At 38.8% G+C, this 18185-nt stretch overlaps 1 protein-coding gene across 1 annotated transcript; it reads right to left on the bottom strand.

The window, feature by feature from the left end:
• Positions 1-14048: 14048 nt before the first annotated feature.
• On the bottom strand, positions 14049-17203 carry LOC308143096 (galectin-4-like). Its single transcript, XM_080513789.1, has 5 exons — positions 17128-17203; positions 16349-16437; positions 15511-15715; positions 14866-14979; positions 14049-14208 (listed from the first exon to the last, which is right to left on the bottom strand). Exons 1-5 carry the CDS (start codon positions 17143-17145, stop codon positions 14203-14205), a joined length of 432 nt encoding a protein of 143 aa, XP_080369915.1. The 5' UTR covers positions 17146-17203; the 3' UTR covers positions 14049-14202.
• Positions 17204-18185: the final 982 nt, after the last annotated feature.

Here is an 18185-nt window from a genome sequence, read left to right as displayed (position 1 = left end):
CCGCTGAATGAGGAAATTAAATCCCGTATCCGTCTGAAAGGGGGCGGAGCCAGAGCAAAACTCCAGGTTCACTGACAAAAACCTGCTCCCGACCAGGTTAGTTCTAGAGCGTCTGTTGCCCTGGTAACTGACCGAGAGTTACCCTGCTTCCTCTGGTTGGAGTTACCTCCCGTTGTGAAACGGAAAACCCCGCATTTCCCTCAACTCAGTGTTAATTGACCTGGGGTAATCGATAAACCTGCTTCGTGAAACGGACCTCAGATCACACCGGTCCTACAAACACCACACTGGCTTCCTGTGAGTCAAGGGATGGATTTTAGAATATTCCTGCTGCTCTACAAAGCGTTGAATGGTCTTGGAGGATGAAGCATTCAGACTTCTTGGGTGGTCTGGGACAGGTCTACTGTGTGTTCCAGAACCAGAACCAAACAAAGTGAAGCAGCTTTGAGTTTATCTGCTTCTCACTTGTGGAACAAACTTGTTGAACACCTGAGGTCTGCTTGACTGTTTTAATTGCCTTTTATCTTTTAAATGCTTTTTATATTTTCTCAATGTCTTGGTTTTTTTTTTCTATGGTTTGCATGTTGAGAATGTTGTTCAAGCAGTTACTGAGAAACACATGTGCATGGACATGTTGAGGGTGTTGTTCAAGTAGTTCCTGAGAAACACATGGGCTTGGCCATGTTGAGAATGTTGTTCAAGTAGTTCCTGAGAAACACATGGGCTTGGCCAAGTTTGTGCAAAGTTTGTTTGTTTGTTCATGCCAATTCTAAAACCAGGCAGACCAAATGAGTGGAGGTTTGTTCAAGATTTGCAAGCTATTAATAACATTGTTGTACCAGCACACCGGTAGTTCCAGATACAAACACCATTTTGGCTTCTGTGCCTTCAAACAGCACATGCTACACAGTCGTGGGCTTGTGCTCAGCATTCTTTTCCATTCCATTGCACCCAGATAGTCAGTATCTGTTTGCATTCACTTACAAGAGTAAACAGTATACGTGGACGAGGCTGGTACAGGGCTTTGTGGAGAGTCCAGGGGTGTATGCAGCAAAGGTCCTCCTCGGACCTGGCGTCCACATATGTGGACTTCACATTTTCAGTTGTCTAGACCACAATACTACATTTTGCGCTACAAGGTCCTGGTGTCCACTTCTGTGGACATCACACTACCACTTGGTGGTGGAAGAAGAGTATCCCACATGGAAAGAACCTATATGAGGATATATGCACATATATGAAACCTATATGCAGCATATATGCACATATATGACAATATATGCTGCATATATGCACATATATGCTGCATATATCCACATATATTACAATATATATGCTGCATATATGCACATAAATGCTGCATATATGCACATAAATGAATATATATGACCATATATATGCTGCATATATGCACATATATGCTACATCTATGCATATATATGCCACATATAGGCAAAATTGAGGTGCATATATGTGAATATACAGGCCATATAGGTCTCCTGTACTGCTTCTTTATTTCCACATATATATATAGCCCATCCCACATGGAAAGAACCTATATGAGGATATATGCACATATATGAAACCTATGTGCAGCATATATGTGCATATATGCTGCATATATGCACATATATGCACATAAGTGCTGCATATATGCGCATATATGACCATATATATGCTGCATATATATGCGAATATATATGCAGCATATATGCTGCTTATATGGAAAGTCCCACATGGACAGAACCTATATAAACATATATGTTTTAATATAGGTTTTGAATATATGTGACATATATAAAATTGTCCGTTTTCCTATATTTTATGCACATATATGGACCTATATGCACAGATAGGTACATATTATATATATATATATATATATATATATATATATATATATATATATATATATATATATATATATATATATATATATATATATATAGATATAGATATAGATATAGATATATATATATATATATATATATATATAGATATAGATATAGATATAGATATAGATATAGATATAGATATATGATATATATATACAATAAACTTCATTTCTTTGTAAATAGTTAAAAAAGTGCCTTTTTTCCTCCCTCCTCTCTTCCTTCTTTTCCCCACTTTCCCCCACTTTTTTCCTTTTTCTTCCCCCACCTTAGCAGTCCCTTTTGCCCCATCTCCGGCCGAGGTGGCAAGGCAAAGGACTGGTACACGGGAGACCCTGGTTCGATTCCCGCTTGGGGCACTGAGCAATTAACATCATCCAGTGTGGGCCCACATGGAAAGAACCTATATAAACATATAGGTTTTGGATATATGTGGCATATATAAAATATGTACATATATGTACCTATATGCACATATAGGTACATATATACGCATCTAGGTACATATATACCTATATGCACATATATGCACATATATGTGCATATAGGTACATATATGTGCATAATATATAGGAAAACGGCCAATTTTATATATGCCACATATATCCAAAACCTATATGAAAACCTATATTAAAACATATATGTTTATATAGGATCTTTCCATGTGGAATAACACATTACAGGTTAGATTCAAGATGGTTGACAACACACCTAGAAGTTCAGCCGGCCACTCCCGATACAAAAGTTGACCAGGTAAAAAATTCAAAGACATTTCATGGCTGATTCTTGTTCAGATGTATTTATAAGTGTTCAATGTTCGTTATTGAAGTGAAATTAGACAAACGTTTGTAACTATAACAACTTACCATGCGGTTAAACATGATGTACACGTATGAGGACAAAGGGACTTACTTCTGATAGTTTTGTTGAACATGTCCACAAATGTGGACAAAGGGATTGAGATTTGAAATTTCATTTTGGGATGATTTTGGTAGAAATGAATAGTTTACTACAGTACCAGCAGATGTGGTATGTTTTTTAATACATTTACATAGATTTTTATTCGATTTCTGTCATGATTTTTTTTTGAGAGCGTTATTCTGCATCACAAGCACTTGAGTTGCTGGGGTTAATAGATGGAGTCAAGTCAGAAGTGGAAGATTTGTTAGACATCGATGATTCCATGGAGGATGCTGATTATCAGCCCCCACGACAGGAGCCAGGCAGCAGTGAGGACAGTAGTGGGTGTGAGGACCCCATTCCTCAGTCTATCAGAGGATGTAAACGTCTCAGATAGGAATATCAAGGATATCGTTTGGATCGCGACAATGACAAATCACGCTCTCCCAGGCGTCGCTCTTGGGCACAGCAGGATGAGCATGATGTCTCAAGCAATGCCTCAGAAGAGACAATGCCAGGACCAAGCCATCAAGCACAGTCCAAGAAAGGACATGGGCTGCGAAGGAGGGCTTCTCCGCCAACACCAAATCAAGCTCAGTTTGAGCATGAAGAGGACACTAGTGATGATCAAATTTGAACGAATCGTTCAAAACCCGCGAGTCACTTCACTGTATGGTGACTCACGAGTTTTCACGTTCATTAACTCGTTCACTGAGTATTTCTTGCTACAGCCTCCTTGTAGCTGGGCCGCTAAGCACAGCAGCTTCTGGCTCCTGACATTCACATGAGGCTTTCAGCACACTCGAGTCAGCTTGGAGGTGGAGTTCAGCACGAATGACCGACTCACCTTCCCTCAATCGTTCAGATCACATGCCCGAGTCAGCTCGAAACTCGAAAGAGTCGTTCACTGAATCGGTCAGTAGCACTTCCGCTGTATCGTTCACCTCATGAGCGGTGAGCGGTGAGCCCTCCCCCCCTCCCTCACCTGAAAATCTCCAAGTGACGGCGGAGAAAAAAGAAATACAATGTTTGTTTCACGAAGCTTGTAGAGATAAATACATGAATAATACATGGCTAAATACACAATAAACAATGTTAAAATACCACTGTAGCGTGTATTGTGTTACATTTAATATTGTCCCCTATAATTAGTTCTGCCCTATGAACGTCACATTATTTATTGATACTAGTAAAAAAAGAAAATCAGAATGTTGGAAGAAAAACACTATGAAAACATCTGTATACATTAATACATACTGTATATCTGCCATTCTGGATGCCAGGTATTTATTCAGTTTAATCATTTATCTAATTTATTTTCTGATTCAACTAAACCTCAAAAACAACACACATAATCTAGAATAAGGAGACCAGGATCACTAAAAACTAATGTGTACTTATTGTTTATTTTCCTCAGAAGTGTTTCATCATTTTACTATGAATACATGATTCTCCACCGTGGTTCATGTCGCAGTTCAGCTGAGCCTCCAGGTCCTGGAGCGGGTGGAAATAGTGCTCTTGCGCAACTGAATCAAATGACTCAAATGACTCAAATGACTCAGACAACCGATTCACTTTGATGAACGACTTAAAAACTTGTGAGTCCGTTCGAGGAGTCGGGTTTCTCATCACTAGAGGACACTGTGGATGATAGAAAAGGCTGGACCCCACTGGACCACATGGAACAGTATATTGATCAAGATTTAGTAAAAGATTGCTGATTGCTCCAATGCTATATCACTGGCCAGAAGTTGAGACTCAATCAACACGTCAACTAATGAAATCTATAATTTTTTTTGGTGCTTCTATTTTGATGTCTTGTGTCCAGTATCCTGCAGTTAGGATGTATTAGTCCAGCACTTTGAAAATTCCTGCCATCACAGAAAAGTTCACACGTGACAGATTTTTCAAACTGAGGAAATCACTAAATGTGGTCATTGTTGATGATGTTCCAGACATCATTGAAAGGGCGTGATAAATTCTGGAAAGTGAGGCCTTTTCTGAACCGCATTCTGAAAGGTTGCAGGTCCCAGGCTCGGGCAGAATGCGTTTCTATTTATGAGCAGATGATCCCATTCACAGGAGCTTGTCCATGGTGACAATATCTGCCAAGGATGGGACAAGAAACTGAAAAGATATGTAACCATCTCGTGACCAAGTATGATCCGTGAATACAACTCCAAGATGGGTGGAGTTGACCTGGTCGGTAGAATGATGAGCGACGATAGCATGAATGGCCGTACAAAGAAATGGACACTGTGGATGCTAATGCTCTTTACTGATCTGGCTTTAGCCAGCAGCTGGTTACTGTACCATGAAGACCTCAGTGTATTTGGCACTTCAAAGAAGAACGTCATGCAGTTGTTAAAATTTCGGATGGACGTGGCCATAACCTTCTAGGGTCAGCATGACAATGACAACTCTGACTTTTGTTTTCATTGTCATTCTATTTTTTGCACTGAGCAAAAATAAGAAGTTATTTATTTTGGGGGTTTTGCGCTGAGAAAAAGCACACAATCATTGTTTATATTTTTGTTTTTGCACTTAGAAAAATGGACAATAGTTTTCTACTTTGGTTTTGCACTCAGGAAAAAAATGTTGCCATGTTCAGGTACCAAATATAGAGTTTTGTACTTCATTACTCAATTGTGATTTTATTGTGTTATATCAGAATTTAAAACAAATGTCCACATATGTGGACATCATTTTTCTCAGAAACTACATCATGTAGGAAGATAATTATCTGTTTTAACACTCATCAGGTCCCAATCAACCCAAATAGCAAAGAGAAATTAAAATTGAATGCCATTTAGGAGTCCGGCTCTTAGTTAAGCGTGACCTCGAAGAACTGTGCCTCCCGAAAGGAAGCACACTCATTCAATACGCCGATGATCTTCTCGTCGCCTCACTTACACCTGAGGACTGCAGAACTGATTCCATTTGGCTTCTGAGAAGAGTGGCTCAGTGTGGTCATAGAGTTTCGTTGGCCAAGCTTCAGTTTTGTTTGCCTCAAGTTATATATTTGGGACATTTGTTAAGGGATGGACAACGACTCCTGTCAATTTGATCTTCTTCTTGGAGTAGATATTAGGTTGAAAACCTTACAAACAGAAACAAAAATGTACAACTGTCATTACCTACAAACAAATGTCTTTCATCTTTTAGCCTTGACAATATTTGATTACCATGTACCTCCAATTTATCAATCATCAAATATTATTTCTCAGTTATCATTGACATTGACGCATGAAAACAATTTATAACAGCAAAGAGACAAACAAAACCCAGCAGGCTGCTTCACTGCGTCTCAAAATAAATAGGCCTGATGTCTATCCAACTCCTGCAAGAAACCAAACTACACATTTTCTGCTTTCAGCAACAAAACAAACATTTCTTCTGAATATAATTTCGGTTCATCCATACCAATTGCTTCTTCATGGTTGTAGAAGTAGTGTCCAGTAATTGTAGCCACACACACACACACACACACACACACACACACACACACACACACACACACACACACACACACACACACACACACACACACACACACACACACACACACACACACACACACACACACACACACACACACTTTAATTATTTCAGTTCAGATGTTATTTACATACTTGTAAAAGATGAAATATATATATTGACAATATATGGCCGGTTGGCCATATGTAGGTGTTGTTCATAAAACGACGATAAAAACATGATCTCCAACTCTTTTACAACTTTTTTACACGGCAACGTTCATTAAATCAAGGCTGCAAAGAACAAACTTATCCCCACAGTGCCACCTGGCGATCCTTTGTTGTAACTCCGCTCGTGCGTTTAATATCCAACGAAAGTTGGAGTTGGTCACAAGAATATGAGCATGTCTGTATCACAGTGATACACAACCAAACAGTTGCAGTTTGTCCGCAAGAATCCGCAAGAATCGATGGCTTTGACAGCAGGGCTCTCCTCTAAGAGAATGAGTCAACAATGAAATAAACTGAGATTAATAAGTATAAACTGTGACCTTTTAATTCCAGGTGGTGCTGAAAATTTCGAGTCTTGTGGAGTTGGTGCATCACAGTGGCTGGAGCAACTTTATCAACCACCATGTTACTGGAGCAACTTTATCAACCACCATGTTGCTGGAGCAACTTTATCAACCACCATGTTGCTAGAGCAACTTTATCAACCACCGTGTTGCTGGAGCAACTTTATCAACCACCATGTTGATGGAGCAACTTTATCAACCATCATGTTGCTGGAGCAACTTTATCAACCACCATGTTGCTGGAGCAACTTTATCAACCACTGTGTTGCTGGAGCAACTTTATCAACCACCATGTTGCTGGAGCAACTTTATCAGCCACCATGTTGATGGAGCAACTTTATCAACCACCATGTTGCTGGAGCAACTTTATCAGCCACCATGTTGATGGAGAAACTTTATCAACCATCATGTTGCTGGAGCAACTTTATCAACCACCATGTTGCTGGAGCAACTTTATCAACCACCATGTTGCTTTACTGTTCATGTCTGCACAATATTGACAATGATTTATAGATGAAGTCTAGTACAGTACTTTAGTAAGTAAAGTAAAAAGCATATTTTCCTGTCACACATTCATGATGTTCTCTAAACTATGTTGGTTTTAACTTGTGTTGAAGCAATCATCCAGGCCCTGTGGATAAAATGGCTGTGCTCTCTGCTAAACTGAAGTGTGGAGCAACAACAGAGGGTGTAAGGTAAAAGCTGAATATTAAAGATTTATTTCAGTATTCTGCATGAATGTTAGTTTTGCTGATCATGTGGTTGTAACTGAAGACGATGCTGGGACCACTTTATCCACGACGACGACTCCGGTCAGAGAGTAGAGACGGACCCTGAGTGTTGACTTTATCCTCTTTAATAGAGTCGGTCGGCAGTACAGCACGTGGATTTCAACAAATGATGAATGAATGAATGAATGAATGAATGATGAATGATGAATGAATGTAGAATGACTGATGAATGAATGGGTGAATGAATGGCTTTGTGTAACAAATGAAGAATATACAAATCAGTAACCGATGGTAATAATGCTCCATAAATTAATGACTTACTTCTTCACGAACACATTCAACATGCAATGAGGGTCCACTACCATCTTATTATTGAAAGAAAAAACTCACGAACGAACAGGATCTTTTGACCGGATATTAACATGAACGATGGGAACCGAGTCGCGTTTGGTTGGGAGCCGTTCTTTTTTTCTCTCTCCCCGAGTTCACCCCTATGGTTCACACAATGAACACGGCTCAACACGAGGCCTCAAGGCCATGGAGTACACACGCCAGGCCTACACAGATATTTTTAGGAATTCTGCATACAAGTTTATTTTCTCAACCCAGGAAATCATGTGCGATGCGTTGATCTCAGACTCAGTTCTCTGTCATTACGCTTCTTTCAGAGCAGATCCTCCATCGTGTGATGACTCTGGAGTGTGTTGACGGTATGGAGCTGATGGAGATCACTACTTTCCACTTGACTGAGTGTCCTCTGACTGAACTCTGTGTTTAAATACTGATTAAACAGATTATTTTCAGGAAATTTCCAATGTGCTTCCTTTATTGTATGTGATGTTTATCCACTGACAGTCTGTGGGGAGCAGTTGGACGATGTGTAAAAATCAATTTAAACCCTGAACTGGTTGACGGTCCATCATAAAGCAAATGCAGCGGAACAGACGGCCACATTAGTGTCTACAGATACTTTAGGGTTACCAATTCACTTAAAAGTCATGTTTTCACACTGGCAAGATATGAGAGAACCGTGCACACATAAGAACATGCAAACTTCCATTTATGTAGGTTCACTGTGTTTGAAAGATTAGTTTGAGTCATGATCCGACAAAACATGTGTGGCACTATGAGTAAGTTCATGATTGGAAATAGTTTCCCACCCCCATTTTATTGCTAAGGTCACTTGATGTTTATGAATGTAATTTCAATCTGTGGCACTAGCGGTCAATAGTAGTTAATATAGGTTTCACCAGCAGAGGGCACTCGGTGCACATCAGTGTCTGACCGCTGGAGCGGAAGTCAGTACAGGATGCGGTGGAGTAGGAATCACACCGAGCGTGCTCCGGTTGACCGATGTTTTTCTGTTTTACAGTGATACGAGCAGAAAATAAATATGTTGGATGGGAGATGAGTGGCTCATCATTTTCACAAGTATGACACATGCAAAGAAATACAAAGAGTTAACAGATGCACGTCAGTATGTTACATGTCTGCTTTTATAAAGACATTAATTCGTACTGAGGCCCGTCACAGTCTTCATTATTTTACATGTGGTTCCCCTCAGGGGAATTCATTGTTTCACCTGAAAAACCTAGCTCACACAGTAATGGAGTGAAAATATTCAAACTCTCCAGAAATGTCCCAAAGCCAGAAGCTGAACCAAGGACATGGCCTTTACATTAATGTACAATTGAGCTTTTATTTAAATAATCAAATCTACTCTTGGCCGTCTGTCTGCAGACTTCATGTTGGGTTTGGCCCAGTTTTATCGAAATCAAATGAAAAAAATTGCATTCTTGAGAACTGGAAACATCCAAGTTTCACCTTAACAGCTTTTGCTCTCAGAGTTCTGCCGTGTGTTTGTCTATAAACCCTCCCAGTGTGTGTTTGCTCTCCAGAGGATCAACCTGCAACCTCCTTTCATCACGTCTGTAACTATAAAGTTACACAAAGTTTCCTCAGAGCAAGACAAGTGCTGCTCGCGTTTCTATTTGCCTTCGGTGGATTGATTCGACTTCTCTAATCGAGGCCGAGGGGAAATGTGATGTAAATTTAATGAACAGATGTAGGAAGGTTAAATATTGTTCTGCAGTTATTCACATTTCCGTGTTTAAAAAAAAAAACCTATGAGAATGAACACGAGCCACTGTGGCATTGATAAAAGGAAGTAGATGAGATGTATGTCTCACACACTGTGTTAACATTCATTCATTCATTCATTCATTGTAGTCCTACTCTGAGATGTCATGGGTCTGTAACCTGCAGTTCTGAAGCCACATGTGGCTCTTCAGCCCTTCTGTAGCGGCTCCGTGAAGCTTTAAATATATTTTATGGTGAGAAACATTAAATTTTTATTTTATTTAGACCCCAGAGTTATTTTCAAAAGGACTCATCTCTGGACTATAAAAATGGCTTTTAAAACAAAAAGCACAAGAGCTCAAATATTGAGAAACGGGGGGAATAAAATGCAAAAGTAGCTGAAAAAAACCTCAAATGAATTTCTGAAATCAAAGAAATGTTAAAAATGGAAACAAACAACTACTATAAGAAGAGCCCGAATGGTTGAAACAGATAAATGATCAACATTGTCAAAAAATGTTGAATAAAAGGGTGAAACACATACAATCATGTACATGAACTGAACTCAAAATTGTAATTAAATGTTGTCAGGATCTGAGGACGACCCAGAAGCAGACTCACACACAAGACTGGCGTTTGCAGGTTTTATTGGATTGTCAGGGCAAACAAGTGTATGACCGGCGTTCACGGAGGCAGTCCAGGCCCAGGCAGAGGTCGGGACACGGGAAGACGTATGACTTTCCCTCCACTACATTTCAAAGCCAATTATTGTACTTTCGACTAAATTTCAAGGAAGCTTGTCGTTACTCGTTCCTTTTAAGCTCAGCAAAGTCAGCTGTTGGTGTTTTTAACTTTTTAAATGTAATTGGCCACATGCTGTGTTCCTCACGCACAGAAGAGAACCAATCACAGTCAGCGCTCACACCTGGGATGGATTTGGAAATACGTCACCTCCGCTGTGTGTAGCAGCTCTCCCGCCTTCATTGGAACAAAACTCTGTAATGGAGATGGTAGGAGAACCTCCAGCTGAGGAACCAACACACCCATGGCCAAATCTCAACAAAATGTTGTTTGTCTTGCTGAAAGAAGTATTGCTGAGCCAAGTATTGAGCTAAATTCATCTGTGCAGAGCATTCATTGCATTGTAAGCTTGTGCTGTGTTGAAGTATGGCAGTACATTCAATTATCAGTGGTACTGTTTCCTCTCCTGCGTTACTACATGTGCATCATCATCTTTTAGAGATTTCTATCACTTTCCAGCGACATGGAAAAATGCCGGACGGATCTTCTGCGTCGTTTACAGATTTTTATTAAGGCAAGTGTCATGTTGCCATGAAGCCAAGTGGTTCAACAGCTTGATGTGTTCTTGAAAGCAGAGTTCAGGTTTGTTTGCGGTAATGGACTGAATAAAAAAAGAGGCCCTCTTGTTTTTTGGGTGGGGATGTTTTAAATAAAAACATTCAATGACAGTAGATGTCCTTATTGCTTTTGAATGCATTTTCATGCTGAAGTTTTTACAGATGTTTCTATAGACTTTTTGTAGCAGAGTGGTTCTACATGTAAGTCAGTACATCAGTTGCTGGTTTCAGAGTTACAAGGTTCTGTAAAAGCACTGAGAAAACAAATAGCAACGCACCGATATTAGAAAATGTACTTTTGAATACTTAAGTACTTTCTAAAAGTAGGTACTTTAGTACTTTAACTTGAGTAAAATTTTGACCAAGCAACCTTTACTTGTAGTTGAGTAAAATTTGACCATGAGTAATCAGTACTTTGACTCAAGTACTGGAGTTGAGTACTTTGTCCACCACTGGTTATTTTTAAATTCAGAAAAACAGAAATGTGTTCAATTTGTTAATGTTTATAAATATTTATGCTCATATGTATTAATGAATGAAATTCTAATGCTTAAAGAAACAGTTTATTTTACGCTTCTTTATTGAGGTTTCATTCAAAGCATTCTAAAATGCCTTGAAAGATGAATTAATGTGATGTTTAAAAATATACCTGATATACCTTTTGTGTTCTCTAAACTCAGACTAACTGTTGTTTCAAGTAAACCAGCCCTGAAACACATGAATTTTCTAAAAGGGACTAATGATGCTTCTGCTTGTATTTGTTTAGTATATTAATAACATAGTCTTAATAAGTGTCTCTATTCACTTGCTGTTTGAAAGAAGCATAATGTTTTATCACTGAGGGCCTCATTCAATCTAAAAACATCTAAAAAAAAATCTATTTTTCCCTTTATATTTGAACTTATTACAATATTCTAAGATTGTGCATGAGGTTAAACTCCTGTTTTTGTCAGCTATTGAAATGTAATTAATTACATTGTTGGTTCTTTAAAATGTGACCTCCATTGTACAATAAGCGTTAAGCTTTTATTACATTTAAATTAAAAAAAACTAAACCAGTTTCACTCGTGTTTCTTTAGAATTTAAGAAAACCAAATTCATTGTCAGTTATGTGTTTTGGGGTTAACCAAATGAAAAATGATACAATTGTTGGGATGTCACAGGACCACAGAAAGTTTGTTCATTTTTTGGTTAGAGACAATATTCATTTGTCATGAGACGCAGTCATGACATGAATTCTGACCCAGGAATGTGATTGACCATCACACCCAGTGGGGGTGGAGGGCCTTCTGCAGGACCTTCCTCCCCCCTTTCTGCTCACAAGACTCTTCCCCCATGCAATTAGCCAGTCACTGATTGGTTGAAGCTCTCAGGCTTTGACACCTCCGAATCAACATTCGTGCAACAAAAGGCTTCAGCCAGCCTCCATTCTCGCTTGCAAAGCAAACTCCAAGGAGGTGGGTTGCTGGAGAGCAGCTCACCCAGCGTTAGCACACAGCTAACACCAGACGCTCTTGCAACCAGAGGCCTTCACTCCTCAGCTTTTCTGCTGACCCAACCACGAGGGTCAGACCTTCCCCTGATCCAGAGACCAGCACCCAGAGTCTGCTCTCCAGGGAACCACCCGGTTCCTCCAGGACGGGACCAGGGAAACAACACCTCACAGAACTTCTTTGTGTTTTTCCTGAACAAGCAGGAAAGCCATCACAGACCTGAGTGACCAGCTCCTCAGTCTGAACAAAGGGACAACCAGGAGCTGCAAAGAAGGACTCCTGAAACATCAACTTCATCTTCCTCTCCTCAGCCTGCAGAACCAGCAAACCACAGTTAGCAGGAGGTGCTAACTACAGGAGAAGACACCAGCTTCCCTCCAGCAGGACAACAACTGAACTCCTTCAAGGAAGTGGTAACAACTGGGCACTACCTGAGATTAGTTAAACCTGATGCTATGATAGAACTGTTTAACTTTCACGAAGATGTGTTGATTCTCTGCTGTTGATAATGATATTAGGCACTGTTATCAACTTGTAAACCAACGTTAGCTCTGCCACAGACACAGGGTCTGCATGCTAATCTTTGCTTTACTAACTTGTTAACTCACAATCCTACACATATCACATCAAAGACAACATCACACAGTGACTGAACACCATCTGACGACTCCTGACGTTTTACAAGACAAATCGCAGTTACATAAACTCATTCTAGAAATGGTCCTTTAGCAGAGACACACAGGAAGCAGACGCTATGGCTAGCTTCTATTGTTCCATTGCTATCAGCACATGGCCGAGACTCAGGACAGACTTCCTGTTCTCTGACAACCTCCATTTGGAATGTAGTTTCTTGTGATCCGCCATCTTGTTTTGTAGTTCCATCACCATCTCACACACACACACACACTCCCTCCAACTCTCTCTCTCTCTTTCTCTCTCCACACACACACATGCACCTACACACACCCAGCTGTATATAGATAGTTAGAATCTGGGTTTTATTTGTTTTCATTGTTAATAAATATAATTTTTGGAATCATACGTTTCATATGTTTTATTAACGTGCACAACGGTGAATGAAATGTCGACCTCTTCTGTGTCAAGAACTCCAAAATCCTTCAACCTTGACTGTTAATTCTGGTAATTGTAATTAATTTAACTATTAATTCAAATTCCTGATTAACTGTTTAGTATATCTTATGAGACTGATATAACTGAATTGGCTATCATTTCCTGTTTAGACAGGTGGTGCTCCGAGGTATCTGATACACATCAGATTCAATTTCAATAACATTATTAATAACTATCTTTGATAATTATTAATCATTATCGATAGCCAACCATAACATAAATAGTGATCCATATGAGGTAGTAAATCCCTACACAATTACTGCAATGCAAATTATTAACTGAAACTATTTAATTAAATTTAATAGCACTAAACCAAATAAATTAGCTTACGTATATGTGATTGGTTTGGTTTTGGAAAATGTGAAAACATTTAGCGCAGTTTGATTGTTGTGCAGAAACAAACCCAAATTGAGTTGGATTAAGAAACTTTATTGGATGGAAAAACTGCCCAAAATACAATTGAGTTAATCCAATGAGTTATTTGTTTGAGTGTACTGTGATAACAGCATTTCATGCGTCTTGTCTTGACTTGTTTTACTCCTTGTTTCCTCCCATTCTTCCTCCTGTTCAGGCCTGAAAACACAAATAGAAAGAGAAAATGACACATGAATGTTTTGTCATAGCAGATTAGTAAGACGAGCAATGATGTAAATGTAAGACATCTGGGGGGGGGGACCACATTTCTTTGAGAACTAAGGAACATGTGGATACCACGGGAACAAATTGACAGTGGTCACGTGACGCCCCCTTCAACTTCGACAATTATCACCCCATCTCCAATTTATTTTTCCTTTTATCCTTTTATCCTTTTATTAATGAATAAATAATGAATGTATTCAAATAAATCATTTTTCGTTAGTAAATGATTTTCGATCATTTATTAATTTTAAGTAATTACTTTAGGAGTTGTTAATGAGTAAATGACCGTTTACTTCCAGTAATCATTTACATTTTTCATAAATTACTTCCAGTGATTTATTACTTTCAGTAATCTATTATTCACAGTAATTTAATGCTAATAACCAACCATGAATCCCAACACATTCAAACTCAGTGAGAACAAAACAAACTGAAGCTTTTATCTTTTAATAATTATAATACTTGCTCCCTTTCCTCCGGGATACTGATTCATGCCTCCTCCTGCCCCCTGGCACACACACAGAAATCCTCACTATCATTTCTGACTTGTAGCAAAGCAGCAAGCAGCATGTGGAGGAGTTCAACCCTCACCTCATTCACATCGATAACGTGGATGGTAACGTCTCCTCCGATCTGCAATGCAGCAACTCTATTCACAGGCATACGAAAGGCGAAGGTGTAGAATTCTCTTCCATCCACATGAATCTGCAAGGAAACGACTTCCTTAAATTATATGTGACAACAATATCATTTCATACAATGTTAACGCGGGTTAAGGGAAAAATTTAAAATCTCTTCTAGAGAGGGATGGTTGTTTTCAAATTGAATTAAGTGCTTTGATTAAACTGCAAGGTTAAGTTACTCTTTTTAGTAGTAACTAATAATGTTGAAATAACTAACTAGTAACTATAATTAAATAGTAGAGAGAGAGTGATATCTATTGAATACTCAACTATCTCTTAGCATTCCATCCAATTAAACTGTTTTGACAGGGAGAATTTGACATTTTCTTCCATTTGAACACACAGACTCCAGCGCTCATCCTCCAAATGCATGTTTCTTACTAATATGGCTCAATTAGTCAGGGTCATAGTGAGACTTTTCAACATCATCAGAATTATTGCTAAGAATCATTGTTACAATTGAACTGTAAGTAACATGAATCTAAAAGATAAAAAAATCAGCAGAAGTTCAGTGTTCCAGATGAAAATGTTTGTACGGTGAGTTTGTTCTGACCTGGAAGCGGTTAGCAGTGACGATGATCTTCATCTTAAAGGCCAGGCCTTGGGAGAACGGCATGCTGTTCACAATTTTCTCGGAGCCCCACTCGTCATTCTCGCGAGTGTTGAACACCACTTTGGCACCTTGGTCAAAGCGAGGATTGATGTGCAGGGCGATGTTGTCGTATTCAGACTTTCCACAGAGGAGGTTGACGTAAAACCTGCCAGGTTTGGACAAAAGATATATATTGATATATATTTTGTTACGTGCAGTTGGGGTTCGTGGTGTGTGTGTGTGTGTGTGTGTGTGTGTGTGTGTGTGTGTGTGTGTGTGTTTTTATTTTATTTTATTATATTTTTCTATTTTATGTGAAGCACTTTGTGTTGCAATTTGTTTTTGTATGAAAAGTGCTCTATAAATAAAGTTTGATTTTATTTGGTTTGATTTGAGAGAAAAGTCTCACCGAACAAAGGAGCCTGAGATGTAGTGTGAATGTGATGTGAAAGAACCTAAATGGAGCTTTAAAACATGCATGTGCACCAATCAGCCATAACATTATGACCACTTAAAGTCAAGTCAATACTACCTCTGTTACAGGTGAATTTTACATCATTTGATCTTCACTGTTGAGGCACTACATTGAGAAATCAAGTGCAAGTGTGACGATTTCAAAAGAATTTGACATTGACTGGATCAGAAAATCTCTAAAACTGCAGCTCTTGTGGGGTGTCACTGGTCAATATCCATCAAACGAGGTTAGAAGTACCAGCTCTTGCTGATGGGAATACACTGTGAAGCTTCAAACACATTAAGTTATCAAATAGTGAGAAGTTGTTTTTCTTTCCAAACTGACCTCTTTGCATCTTCAGGAGTGGAGCCCTCAAGGGAGATGCATGAACCCTCATCCTGAATCGATGGGATCGGCCCCAGGTAGGGGATAGTCTGGAATCAACAACAATAAACATCCGCAGTGTAGGTTAGACACATCAGGAAATCGTAGTCATGGAGATTACTAATCGATGGCACGCCGCTCAAAATGTAAAGTTTTACAGCTTCAAAAATGCAGCTTTTTGTTTGTCAGTTCAGTTCCTGTTATGATAAAGATTCAATAGATTCATAATGGGGTCCTCATGCAATCATTTCTATTTGTGTCAGCATTGCAAATGTTGGAAATTATTTGTGTAAAATAGTTAAAATGTAGGTAGTGACTAGGTTTCAGAGGGTATTTGATATTTCTTGCATCATAAGTTGATCTTTACGTCTGTGAAGATTCAATGAACACTCTAAGTACTTTCACTGAATGGTACTGAGGTCAGCTACAATCTCTCCTTCAGACCATACTTTTATAATTCAGAGAAAAAGACATTAACACAGCATTTTCACTTCATAATGTCTTTGTTTGGTTTCGACATGATGTAAATTGAAATATATTCTAATGTAATATAATACATCTTTTATCAGCAGGAAGTAAGAATAAATTCAATAAATAAATTAAGCTGGCAGCAATTGATGACAAGTGGTATTAATTTGATGCTGTTCTAAAACACATTACTAATGATGCTGGATGGAAGGAAAACATATTAATCATGTTACATAGTTAGCAGTGCAAATGCACTTATTTGGAATACTTACAGGGTTGATGATATGCATGGCAGCAGTTGGTGAACTGGACCCAGAGACAGAAAGAGAAGCAGGACTGCTGAGCTGTGTTTCATGTCTCATTTTATACTGGAGTGACGGAGGAGCAGGGTGGAGAACCTGTTGCATCACAGTTTACTTTACCGGAGGGGCCAAATCACCTGAATCACCTGTGTGCCAACAGAGCTGTGTGTGTGTGTGTGTGTGTGTGTGTGTGTGTGTGTGTGTGTGTGTGTGTGTGTGTGTGTGTGTGTGTGTGTGTGTGTGTGTGTGTGTGTGTGTGTGTGTGTGTGTGTGTGTGTGTGTGTGTGTGTGTGTGTGTTGAGGGATCAATATTCCACTCACTGTATTATTTTCTATGTAATTGTGAATATGTTGTTAATTAACGTGGAACTATGGGATGTTATTATGTTATTTTGTTATGTTAGCCTGGTCATTTTTGGATACAGGCCCATACAGTACAATTAATGATAAATTCATCATTTGCTTTGTGCTTATTTGGATTCAGCATGTCAATGTTGAAATCACCACCAATAAAAATAAGAACATATCTTCCACCCAGTGCTTTAATGCTTCCACATTGGAGCCTGATGCTCTATATAAGAAGCTAATTAGCACATTTTTCTTTTTTTCTTTACAGATTTCTATTGTTGTGCATTCTAATATGTTATCAATAGCAGTTGTCATATTCTCTAATATCTTATAGTTCACGTAATTTTCTATATATATAGCTACTCCTCCTCCACACTTGTTCTTTCTCTTTATATCATGAAATTCCTATCTAATTCAAATGAAAGTCCTTTATCATCATTAATCCAGGCTTCAGATATTAAACTATTTTGACTGGTTTAATGAATTTGCCTAAATACTCTTTGACATTGCTGTAGTTTGCATAGAGGCTTCTACTATTGAAATTAATTATTTATAATCTGCCATCTGTGTTTAATTTCTGGTTATATTGTCCTTCTGTGTAGTAACAGCAGGTGTCCTTGATATTGTAGAAAAAAATTATTGTCCGGATTTAACGTCATTTTCCAAGCCCAGTAGGTGGT

Source organism: Blennius ocellaris (genome assembly GCF_963422515.1).
Source record: "Blennius ocellaris genome assembly, chromosome: 2".
Taxonomy (NCBI): domain Eukaryota; kingdom Metazoa; phylum Chordata; class Actinopteri; order Blenniiformes; family Blenniidae; genus Blennius; species Blennius ocellaris.
Note: the sequence above shows the minus strand (reverse complement) of the source record. Positions and strands in the feature narration are given on the sequence as shown.

Bases quoted from the DNA above. Each gene is read 5' to 3' on its own strand.
- LOC308143096 (XM_080513789.1), bottom strand. The intron at 15,716-16,348 runs GTCAGTTTGGAA...CAAACCTGGCAG, and splicing joins ACTCCTGAAGATGCAAAGAG to GTTTTACGTCAACCTCCTCT. The intron at 14,980-15,510 runs GTCAGAACAAAC...GTTTCCTTGCAG, and splicing joins TCACTGCTAACCGCTTCCAG to ATTCATGTGGATGGAAGAGA.